The sequence below is a fragment of the Natator depressus genome, chromosome 3, assembly GCF_965152275.1.
Source record: "Natator depressus isolate rNatDep1 chromosome 3, rNatDep2.hap1, whole genome shotgun sequence".
Classification (NCBI taxonomy): Eukaryota; Metazoa; Chordata; order Testudines; family Cheloniidae; genus Natator; species Natator depressus.
This window is the reverse complement of record NC_134236.1, coordinates 191,707,440-191,719,828: the sequence shown is the minus strand read 5'-3', so window position 1 is coordinate 191,719,828 and position 12,389 is coordinate 191,707,440. Positions and strand designations below refer to the sequence as shown.

The 12,389-nt window shown below is 41.9% G+C and overlaps 1 protein-coding gene across 1 annotated transcript; it reads left to right on the top strand.

The window, feature by feature from the left end:
* The first annotated feature begins 33 nt into the window (after positions 1-33).
* PNO1 (partner of NOB1 homolog) lies at positions 34-11,443 on the top strand. The gene is made up of 7 exons (XM_074949542.1): positions 34-349; positions 1,780-1,929; positions 5,130-5,213; positions 6,194-6,254; positions 7,922-8,039; positions 9,289-9,359; positions 10,118-11,443. Exons 1-7 carry the CDS (start codon positions 122-124, stop codon positions 10,183-10,185), a joined length of 780 nt encoding a protein of 259 aa, XP_074805643.1. The 5' UTR covers positions 34-121; the 3' UTR covers positions 10,186-11,443.
* The last annotated feature ends 946 nt before the right edge of the window (positions 11,444-12,389 follow it).

Below are 12,389 nucleotides of genomic sequence, written 5' to 3'. Positions count from 1 at the left end.
CCCGCCCTCCTGGGACTCCTAGGAGTTCCGTGATGGGGGCCTGAGGACGGAAGTGACGTTTCTGTGGTTCCGGCCTGCGTCAGCCCTTCGCCCGGCTCCGCCCGCACGTGTGAAGCGTTGCATGGAGGGGCCAGCGGAGGAAGGGACCGGGGGGAGCGGCCCTGCCGCGGCCCCGGAGACCCAGAGCGCGACGGAGGCTGGGGGCTTCATCAGGGTCGCCAAGCGGAGCAAACGGAAGCGGCGGGCGGCCGAGCTGGATGGGGGCGGCGGCGGGAGCCGCATGGACACGGGGCAGCCCTGGCCCAGCAAGAGGCCTGACTTCCCGCCCGTCTGCGGGGACGCGCTTAGGGTGAGCCGGGACGTGCCGGGCCTGGGCTCCGGGGGTGCCGTGGCGGGGACAGGCCCTGCCCGTGGGGCTTGAACTGGATCGAACCAGCCGCTGCCTGGAGCTCGCCGAGGTCCCGTTCGCCGTCAGCGAGCCGGCTGCTGCGGGGGACGGGGCTCCCCTGTGCCCCCTCCGTGCCCCGGCCTGTGGGTGCGGAGCCCGAGGGCGCCGGCACGTAGGCTGCGCTCATGGAGCGACACGCCGCTGTGTCCTGCCGCCGCGTGGCAGCGCAGCGCTCCGGGTTTTAGCGGGGTTGGGGCCCGGTTAAAACATGAGCGGGGTAGGTTTGAGCGGTGTCCTGTCGCCCTGGTCCTGTTGTTTTCCCAAGGTAAGTAAGGGCACACGGTGGGGGGCGGGGGAGATGGTTTTCACCTTCCTGCCGGCTGAAGCTGTCGTGTTAAAGGAGCGTTGTTAACTTGAAAGCCAGTCAGCTTTAAAAAAAGCCCCCCCAAAAAAGTAATAGGTACTAGACCTGGTCTTGAGTCCACCCGCAAACATCTGTGGTTTTGCGGTTATATAGCTTTGTAATGGTTTTTGTGCTCACAAACATGAGACATTGACTATACAGGGGAAACAATGAGACCAGTAAGTACTGTGCTGTCCAATGCAAAAACTAAACAAACATTTTATCATTCAGCTAAAATAATACTAGGAATGATAAGTAAACATTTTTAGTTAGAAGTGTGACTTTTCAGTCGACTGAAAAGGAGGACTTGTGGCCCCTTAGAGACTAACAAATTTATTTGAGCATAAGCTTTCGTGAGCTACAGCTCACTTCATCGGATGCATGCCCAACTGCTGTAGCTCATGAAAGCTTATGCTCAAATAAATTTGTTAGTCTCTAAGGGGCCACAAGTACTCCTTTTTTTTTCTGCGGATACAGACCAACACTGCTACTACTATGAAACTTTTCAGTGGACTGTGTCCCTTTAGCTGTATAGCAGGTTTATTGTTTATAATAATCTCCACAGGCACACTTTTTCTTAAGTGAAGGTGAGCTTGTTAATTTGGAGCTGAAGAACACTGTTCGGAAACTAAGCAGGAGTAGACAGGAAAACATTTGCAGCAAGAAGTTTCAGGTTTTTAAAAGTTGAAGTACTTGATAATAACTCTCCAGTTCCTTGGCACTGCCTGTTTCCAGTAAATATTAGTATTTAATCTCATCCATCATAAGTAAAATACTGGTATAAAACTTCTTTCACTGCTCTGGCAGTCTGTGCCTTCTATATTTTGGAGTCCCTGATATTTTTCCCTAACACGTTTTTTTCTTTCATTGGTGTAGTGACTTCAAGGCAAAAGCATGATTTGATGATTGAGCACTCTGATAAGCTGTCTTTTGGCAAGAATGATCATAGTGGTGGTTAGTTCTACTTGAACTTTTTTTTTCTTTCTAGAGCGGAAAAGATGAAATGAGGAAAATTCCTGTACCAGCAAACAGATATACTCCTTTGAAAGAAAACTGGATGAAAATATTCACACCTATTGTAGAACACCTGCATCTTCAAATCAGATTTAACTTAAAAACAAGAAATGTAGAAATCAAGGTAAGGAGAAAGCTCTTTCCTGCCGTTTTCATGCAGCACCTCAGTTCAGCTAAGTCAGAAAACTTATCTTTTGCTATCTCTTATTTGTTCAGAGCACAAAAACGTGTTAATTATCTAGATCCCAGTTACTAGCTATAGTAAACTAAAGTGGAGCCATGTAGAACATATGGGATCAAACTAAAACTTAACAGTTGTGTCCTGAAGTACTTTACTCATAAAGCAATAAATAAAACTTAGAGAAAAGTAACCCCCTGGCAATACTGACCCAGAGGCTGTTTATCTCTAATTTGACATCACATAAGGGAGGGAAAAAAATCAGTTTTTGAACAGCTCTAACCATTAGATTTGATTGCAGAATGCAATCCTTTGTAAATAGTTAAGACTGTATAACACTTATGTAAATGATTTGGCAGCCCAAAAACATAACTCAAACCTCATAATGACTTTTATTCATCGTAGCGGACAAGCAATCATAATTACTTACCGCATCTGTTCCTTCTGTCTAATGGACTATGCTCAAGTCACTTGGGATATAGAAAGTGATAGTTGCAGCCATAACTAAAATTCTTATTGACTGCCTATGCAGCTTAACAACTTTTAACAGCGTGTCTAAAGCTTGTGTTAAGCTCCTGACATGTGGGTAACTATATTTATAGTATGTTGTAATACTTTTATTAAGCTGTGTTCCAGATTAATCTTTAAAAGCCACGTTTTCAAATTTAAGCGTTGAAATGTGGAAGCTACTGGTAACTTCTTTCCCTTGTCAATAAATCTTATTCTGAGTACGGTCTTCACTACAAGACTTACAGTAGATAAGCCTGCATAAATGTCGTCTTTAGACAGTGTTCTGGTTTTTTTGACAGTTGTGACTTGGTCATAGATCTTATGTGTAATATACATAATATTGAATTTGGAAAATTGGAGATTTATAAATTGCTGTTTTTTGAGACTCTGGAATGTGCTTGAACAATTAGAGAAAGGCATTACTAACTTTTTTGGTATCACCTCTTGAGGATAACAATATTGACATGTTATACAAAATGTACAGTCAGTTTTCCTTTTTTTAATTTTTTTTTTTTATTTTTTAAATTCGATGTCTCCCACTGTCAAAGGAAACACGAATAAAATCCAGCATGATCTCCTCCCTCAGCCCCTAGCACATTCTGCTCCTCACTGAGACTTCAGGTTTGCTTTCCTCCTCCACCTTCTCCAGTATCCCCAGCCCTTTTTGTTTTATAATCTCAAACACAGACACACACACACACCCCCAAACACGTACTTCGATTCTTTCCATGCTCAGTACAAGCATCATTTGGTCTCCACAATCTTAAAATATAAATAGGAAAAAAGAAGCCCACCTTTATCCATATCACCATCAAATTATTGTCCAATCTCTCCCCCTATATTTCTGGACTTGCTCTCCCCTGCAGTCACTGTGTGGGGTTCTTTTCTTCCATTTCCATCATAGACCCTCTCCAGTCATGCTTCTGCCCACTAAACTCTAATATAAAGTTTAAGACCTGGCGGGACCACCAGATTGTGTAGTCTGACCTTTATGTGACAGGCCATTAACACCTACTTGCATACTCCCACTAACCCCAACAACCAAAGTTAGACCAGAATATTACAGCCCACAGGAGCCTCGATTACTGTGTGCCACAGAGAGGGAATGATGCATCTTAGTTCGTCCTAATGTCTGAGGCCCCTACAGTGGCAGGGAAATGATTAAGTGAGATGGCCAGATAATCCTGGCAAGTGACTCACATCCACATGCTGCAGAGGAAGGCGGAAAAACCTGCAAGGCTGTTGCCAGTCTCACCTTGGAGAGAATTCCTTCATATGGTGAACAGTTAGGTCCTGATTAAGTGAGCAAGAACCATCTAGCTAATTACCTGAGAGAGAGAATGTTCAGTGCACCTCAGAGCACGGCCCACCCTGTCCAGTGTCCCATCTCCAGCCATGACCATCCCTGATGCTTCAGAGGGAGGAGATTGGGGGGGGGAAGCCCCCAGAATACAGAGCTCCCACTCTCACCAGAGTCTTTAATGATGCACTTCAAGCCATGAGATTTGTCAAGGCTCTCCTCGCTCATCTTCCTCAACTAGTTGTCTGACTTTCTTGCTGTCTAATTTATTGCTCTTGACATTTTGTTTGCTCTTAATTTTTGTGGTTATCCTCCTACGTTACTCTGCCTCTAGTGTTTCATTTGGAGGGTCCTCCTCTTTTTCTCCTCTCCAAATTTTGGTGGTGGTCACACAAGGCTTCCTTGTTGGTCATCTATTTTTCGTTAGATACTTGCATGACTTTGACTATCTCCTTTATGCTGCTGACTCACAAAACTGCCTCTCCTTGTCCTATCTATCTCCTTGTCCAGACCTGCATTTCTGCGTATCATTCTGACGTCTTATAAATTTGTAGATAAGACCCCAAGGAATCACTATGATCTAATCTGACCTTCTGGATAGCCTACTCAGCAACATTTGTATCAAGTTCATAATGTCTGTTTGATCTAGGGCATATCTTTAGAAAGATATCCAGTTTGATCTAAGGACTTCAAATTATGGAAAATTCACCACATCCCTAGGTAAAATCTCATAGTTGTCCAATCATTAACTTTAATCTCATTCTGGCCAAAATAGTGGGCTTCCCCCGACACACACAGCTGTTGGCAGGAATCTCAACACAGATTGGCACACACATTCCTGTGTTGGAAGGAGATGCTAGTGAGGATTCCATTCATACAAGTTCTCAATACTCTGGTAGTCGGGGCCTGTTGCTGGTGGCTGTCAAACTGTCTAGTGCCTCCCTGCTTCTCATTTTGCTGCTCTCTATTTTAGGATGGCATGGGGTTTGTTCCAGGAGAAGGAAAACCTCAGTCCCGCCCCATTCTGGCGGAGGACTCTGTTGGGCATAAACTCTCTTGGTGGGGAGAGAGGCTGCCTAGCATTGATTGAGTGGTCTGGGTAGCAACACACATTCTCATGGTGGAGGGCCAGTATTAATTGAAGGCGCAGTGTTAATTCAGCAGAACTCCAGGGTCTCTGGACCCAAGCAGTAGATCAGACAGGAGGGGGTTGGCTTGGGGAACTGGTGTATTTCAGGCTGATGAGTAGACTTAGTTCTTGGACTAGTAGCTGTTAGGTGAGTTTCTCAAGTCCTGACCTCTTTCTCACATGCAACTTAATTTGTTTCTCATGTAGACTTGTAAAGAGACAAAAGACGTAAGTGCTCTAACGAAAGCAGCTGACTTTGTGAAAGCATTTATTCTTGGATTTCAAGTTGAGGTGAGTCTTCAGCAGCCAGGTGGTCCTAGTCACCTAGTCTAAATTGTGATATAAGTAGGGATAATAGAAACCTGCTGGCTTAAAATCCTTGGCTTCTGTGCAGGCTTGCCACGGGGATGCTGGTTATGGGGCATAGGTTTTATATAGTTTCCCAACACAGTGGTACAGTAAGCTTGCCTTTGTAAAGCTGGAGGAATGTGTGTTATGTAAACATTTTATTTCAAAACCACTCCGAAGGGATACGTTGAATCTCTGGTGATATATATTTTTTTTGCATAGATGTTTGTTTGAATTCGCTATTTTGCTTGTATCCATCATGTACTTCTAGTAAGGTTAACTTTTTGAAGAAGCATCAGACCATTTGATGCATTTTAAACTAAGCTTTAGAGGTCTCTTTTTTAACAAAACTTGGTATGCTGGTGCTTAAAGTAAATTATGAGTTGATTCAGGGTTGTAGACCAGCTTCATCATTTTAATTTTTCTGGTTATACACTGTCCTAGGGGAGGGATAGCTCAGTGGTTTGAGCATTGGCCTGCTAAACCCAGGGTTGTGAGTTCATTCCTTGAGGGGGCCATTTAGGGATCTGGGGCAGAAATTGGGGATCGGTCCTGCTTTGAGCAGGGGGTTGGACTAGATGACCTCCTGAGGTCCCTTCCAACCCTGATATTCTATGATTTTTCTATGATTCTATGCACGTGCACATTCCAGTGGGAGGTTGGTGTTTTGGGTGTAGAGAGCGTGATCGAGTATTTAAAACTCCTTCAGGGTTCCTTATACAGGAACATAAGCTGCACCCAACTAATTCTTCAGTGGATTAGCCTGATGCTGTTTGAGACATTACATGAGGTCATTCTGTGAATCTGTTCTATTATTTATGTCTTTCCAAAAAAAAAAAAAAAAAAGGTTTATGATGCAGATCCTTAAACATGTTTTGCTATCTGTATTCTGCAGCGTTATAACAATCTTTTTAATATTTTAGGATGCTCTTGCTCTCATCAGGTTAGATGACCTTTTTCTAGAATCTTTTGAAGTTACAGATGGTAAGTGTCTTCTGTTGCAAAACTTTCAATAGTGCATCAGGTGTCATTGTCTTCTCTGCCCAAAAGAAAATTGCCTTTGAATATTCAATAGAACTTGAGACCCGTTGTAAGTTGTTTTGTAGCTTAGTGTATATAAGCAAACAACATAAATCACAGATACTGTGCAGTAGTATATAACTGAACTTGTCAAATATTTATGATAATACGCTACTATAGTGTATTTTGCAAAAGCAGCAGTCTTAGTAATGAGACCTCACTACAGCACTCCCTGTTACATCTTAGCTGAAAAGTAGGGTGATTCTAGTTTGTAATGAGGATTATTGGGCTCATGTAGTGTTTGAGCAGTGGCACTGTGCCTGATGCTGTACAAAATAAGACAGACCTTGTCCCAAGGAGTTTTAGAGCCTAAATAGGAACGTGAGAATCAGCAGACCTGTGCTGCAATTTTTTAAGCATTGCGTGGGTTAATAGACATCTGCTATGGAGGTATTTAGCAAAAATAAGCAGCACTGCAAAACTGATTCTGAATTCAGAGGCAACTGTGACACCTTTCACTTGAATTTAAGACAGGTAAAATCATTTAGTGGAAATATTGCTTCCTGTAGTAAGTAGTCAGCCAGTGTAGTTCACTGCTGTGGGAGGTCAGTCTTTTTTAAAGAAGCCAGGGGCGGAAAAAAGGGTTGGATAACATAATCGGTAACACTCTGCACAATCTTGAAAAAGCATGTAATTCTCCTCGGGGACATACATTTCTTTCCTGACCCACAGAGTGAGCACTTTTACTCCTATATACAGCAGTACAAAATTGGCTAGATGCATGGTGGTAGCACAATTGCCTTTCTCCTGAAACATCAACAGTTTTGTTCAGGGTTAGAAGCAGTATATCAGACTTGTCAGGTTAGTTCTCATCTGGTTTATGAAAGCCTGTATTCCTAATCTCTGCCGCTTATTTGTGACAAATAATTAATGCTGTAGCTACCCTTTTCCTTGCCAAAAGAAGAGTTGAGGAAGTGCGTAGTGAATTTGAAAAGTGACATTCTGGGTGTGTTAGGGAATGCTATGGCTCTGGGTTTTAGACTGAGGGCTGGTAATGGTGTTTTGGCCCATCTGCCCCACACCTGACTCCCACTCATCAAATGCTGAGTGGAGCAGCAAACAAAATAAATCCTACCACTACAAAACACTATGCTGCATGTGTAGTTCTCTCCTGGGGAGAGGATGGGAGAACACGAACAACAACTGACAGATGTTAGTTACATTGCTGAATGCACTAATGGAAGGTGCTCAGATACAAAGGAATAAGAGTGGTATAGGAACCTAGATGTTTCTAATTTCAGTTCTGTTTTACATGAGCATGTTAATTGTTTTGATCCTCTCCCAACTCACTCAGGAATTGGTCCTTGTTCCCCAGCCACTTGAGGAGTGATTTCTGTTAGTCCTACACAGAGATCACTTTAATACTCCTCTCTGACACACTGCTAGTCTGGGGTGAGCTGCTGTCCCACTGTAGTGAATAAAATAATCCCAGTATAGTGTTTCCCTATCACCATAGAGGTATTTTGAAACTCATTCCTGTTTGTAAAGTGATTTGAAAGACCCTAAAAGCTGCTATAGAAATTCATATTCCTATTGGCTAATGAAATGCAGTTTTTTCCCTTGTGCTTTAGTCAAGCCTTTGAAAGGAGATCACCTTTCTAGAGCAATAGGAAGAATAGCAGGAAAAGGTGGAAAAACCAAATTCACTATAGAAAATGTAACCAGGACACGAATAGTTCTTGCTGACTCGTAAGTAGACTCTCCTTCTCATATTTAATTTCTAGGCAATGTGCGGTTCCTAAAACTTGTATTTGATCCTTCATTGATTCTTCCCTTCTGTGCAGTAACCCAGAATGCAGTGTTGTGCATGTAAATATAGGGACAGTTCTACATGATGGGGATTGTTCAAGATTCTTGCTCTCCAAACCAATGAATACTAACATCTTCAAAGTGCTTGAATTCTTGGCCTACATGGTAATGAAAAGTGAATGCTCCTTAGGGGCCAATAGTAGGATCAGCATCTGAGGCAACATCACTGGAGGTTGGAAGCTGAATGGGTAGGGGAGTTGTGTTCTGATGGTAGCTGAATGGTGTCCCCCAGAATTATAGGCTTCCTAAATTGCAGGAAGCTCAAACAGTATCAGTGAAGAGGTATGATATTTGAAAGAATGTACAGATGACAGGTAGCCATGTTTTGGTTATAAAGATGGAAGGTGCTCAAAATATGAAAATACATGTTTAAAGTGAAGCACAAATTAGCCTCCCTCTCTGACTGAATTTGAGCTATCCAGTATAATGATCTGGTGAAGGGAAGTTGATGGGGACTTGTTCTAATGCTTCCATGTTTGAGGAGACTTTAAAGGATAAGCTTCCAGAGGGAGCGCAGTTCAGCCTCTTCTCTTTTGTAGATGCAAGTTGACCCACTAAATAAAATGGAGGGGAAGGTCTGAGTATTAAGGTGCATCTTCATGTGATAGCTGGAAGTGCAGATATATAGTTTGCATCTACAAATGTGAGCATGCACAAGTTACATTGAAAAGGGTAGAGGATAGCAATGAGTTATTCATTGTTTGGGATGCTTAGTCTCTTTAAATGGGAAGTGGGATCTTGGACTTCCAGATCAGTTTCTCCTCTGGTCACTGCTATTAAACTTGGTTACAACTGCTTTCATCACAGAACAACTCAAAACCTTGACCTCTCCAATCTTGTGAGCTAATCGTAACATCTTTGTAAATAAATTATGCATCAGAAAAGACTATGGGACAGAGATTCCACCTATTGTTAGTAGCATGAAGTGAAAGGAAAACACCAGCTCAATCATGCTTGTTACAAGTGTTGTAATTAATAATGCAAGACTAGAATTCACTAGTACTTCGCTGCCAAAGATCTAGTGTGTTGATTCTTGATTCTCAAATTCACTTGAATACCGTAATATTAACTACATGCTTAAAGGGAAAAAACCTTTCCCAAATAACACTGTTTTGGTTGCTTGTTACAGGAAAATTCATATTTTAGGATCTTTTCAGAATATTAAGATGGCACGAACAGCAATTTGCAATCTCATTTTAGGTAAGCCCTATTAAGTAACTTCAGTCCCTTGTGCAAAAACATTGATTTGTTGTAAGATCTGTATTTAAGGGGAAACTGCGATCATTGCTGCTTTAAGTAGGGCTTAATATTTTTTTTGCTAGAGGATTATTCTAAATCTGAACTCTTAGATTTACTCACCTCATTCTTGACTGCTACTGCTGGGGAAAGATCTTCTGCTCCTAGGTACTCCAATTGTTGCAGAGTAAAGATAGCAGAATTGCTCCCTGCGTGTGTACCTCCCAACTTCGTGCTTTAAGCAGAGCAGGGAAGGGAGTGTTGAACGTCCACAGAGGGCTGCACTCACTAGTGACATTTCCTGTTTCTGGCTTTTGTTGTTTAGAACTAGCTAAAACAGATGAGTTGAAACTCTTACAGTACTGGGTTATTAAATGAAAAGTTAGCACAAGCTTAGTGTCCAATAGATAATTTGCCAATCCTCTCCAGCTAGGAATGACTTCTAAAGAAAAATCACTTGTAAACAACAAATCTATATTTCTTGCAATTAATTGCAAAGCTTTACCAAAGCATAGCGGCTATCTCCTCCTTTATATTGGAATCCTTAATCTGTTGACAAGCTGATGATTTCTTTTGGAGCCTCTTGTCAGTCAGGGAAAATTATCTTGGCAGTAATGCAGACACCTTGAGCTTTCAAAAGCAGCCTTAATCTTACAGCAGAGTTTGTACTAATGGTTATCTGTCAGTAGCATTTTATAATAATGTGTCTGTCTTCTCTGCAGGAAGCCCTCCATCAAAAGTCTATGGCAATATTAGAGCTGTGGCAAGCAGAGCAGCTGAAAGATTCTAAGACCCAGGACTCTAATTTGGGACTCTGTATCCAATATACAGATATTGTGGCTGGAGATCTTAATACACAGCTAATGTGTATAGAAATAACACAAGTTCTGCATGAAGCTTACAGGTGCTCAGCCTCCTTCAACTTGATTGGGAAGCTTAGAAGAAAATAGGGCTGCTTTTGCAGTCTGTTTTCATTCAGGCATAATGTCTGATCTTTTGACAAAATATTTAAGTAATTTAACAATCCTTGTATGTTCATTAAATATTAATGCTTTATCACTAATCAAAAGTATGGTTAATTTGATTGTATCTTTCACTTAAAGCAAGCATACTGATGAACAGGACCGTTGGTTTCTGAAGAAAGTGACTGGTTAGGAAGCATTGTAAACTCATGCATTCAGATTTCTTAAATTGTGTAAACTTAGTTCTTCGACCAGTGGCAACAGTCTGACTCATTTGATTGTACATCACCTTTGGTGATTTTATTTATAAAATTCCTAGAGAAGGGGGAAGCAGGGCCTGTACATATCTGAGCTGCAGACCAAAATCTTGTCATGATACTTTGTATAGTATACATCAGGAATCTCAAATTCTCAAATCACCACAAGGGCCACATGACTAGTACATTGGCCCAAGGGCTGCATCACTGACATCCCACCTCCACTCCACCCCTTCTATGAGGCCCTGCCCTGCGTCTTCCACCCCCCCCTTCTGACCCTTTTCCCAAATCCCTGCCCTGCCTCTTCTCCACCTCCTCCCCTGAGTATGCAGCTCCCTGCTCCTCCCTCCTGGAAAGTGCTAAGTGCTGCCAAACAGCTGTTTGGTGGTGGGAAGTGCCTGGAGGTAGGCAGAGGAGCAGGGATGTGGCATGCTGGGGGGGTGGCAGGTGAAAGCTTGGCAGGCTGCAGCAAATGTGGCATGTGTGTTTGAGACCCCTGGTATACATGATCACAGAACATAAGATACTGTACAGAAATGGTAATAGCTCAAGTGTTTAGTGTCCCTAGTTATGTTTTGGAACAGGAAAAGTACAGTTTTCCACACATACCCCTTGCTGGATATTGTCATCCACCTTGAATCTGGTCGTTAGGCTTTCTTTGACTTAAGTCATTACTCCAGATGATGATGGGCAGGGACATTTTCTTTCTTGTGATGAAGATGCACTCTCAGATTGAAGTGTCAAGTACTTGAACAAATTGATGCATTAAAAAGCAGTCACCAGGCCCACATGGTATTCATCTGAGATTTCTGAAGGAGCTTAGGTATGAAATGGCTGAGTTGTTCATAAATCTTTTGTAAAGATGGTTACTTTCCAAGTTTCTGCAATAATAGCTATGTTGTGCCTGTACTTAAAAAAAGCTCTGGCAATATCTGAGAAATCATAGACTAGTAAGTCTTCCATATGTACTTAACACATTTTACTTGTAATTATCATTTCAACCAAATCTGCCATCTGGAAAATCATATGATTAACCAGCATGATATGTACAAAGGAAAATAGCTTTTGATAAGGTTCCTCAGAGGCTACCGACAATAAGTTTCTCATAAGGTGAAAGACAAAATAGTGCCATGGATCCAAAAACTATTTAGGAGATGATAAAAGTGACCATTTAATCTGTTTTTATAGCAAAAGCACAACAGCTGCAAGGCCTGTGGTTCTCTATGTACTTATGTTCACTGTATAAATAATTGTTTGGAAACATAAGTAGAAGAAGCAAAGTTTAGATGTTATTTAGTCAGGACCAGAAGAACTTGAGCCATTTGACCAAGCTAGGTGAAAATGTAATGATGGATGAAGTTCAGTGTCAGTAAATGCAAAGTAATATACATTGCAGGGAAAACAAACTACTCATGAACCTTCCAGAATGCTAAACTATCAATGCAGGAAAGTGACACAGGTGATGTAGACATCTTAATGAAGACACCAGTATGCAGTTGCAGTCAAAGAAAAGGTGATTTAAGGAAGAGGATGGAAAATACACCTGTACAATAAAGAATATGGCAGAATTGGGGTGTGTTTAGGGAAGAATTAAAATAAAGGGCACAGAAAACCTCATGATTGAAAAGAATGAGATTGTTTACTTACCTTAATTTGCCCCCTTTAGGTGAGTGCATGACATTGCACCTTCAATTACATCACAATTTTTTTTTTCCACAGAACTCCTTCCTCAATGCACATGATGAATGGGTCTGATTGAGCAGCTATTCAATAAC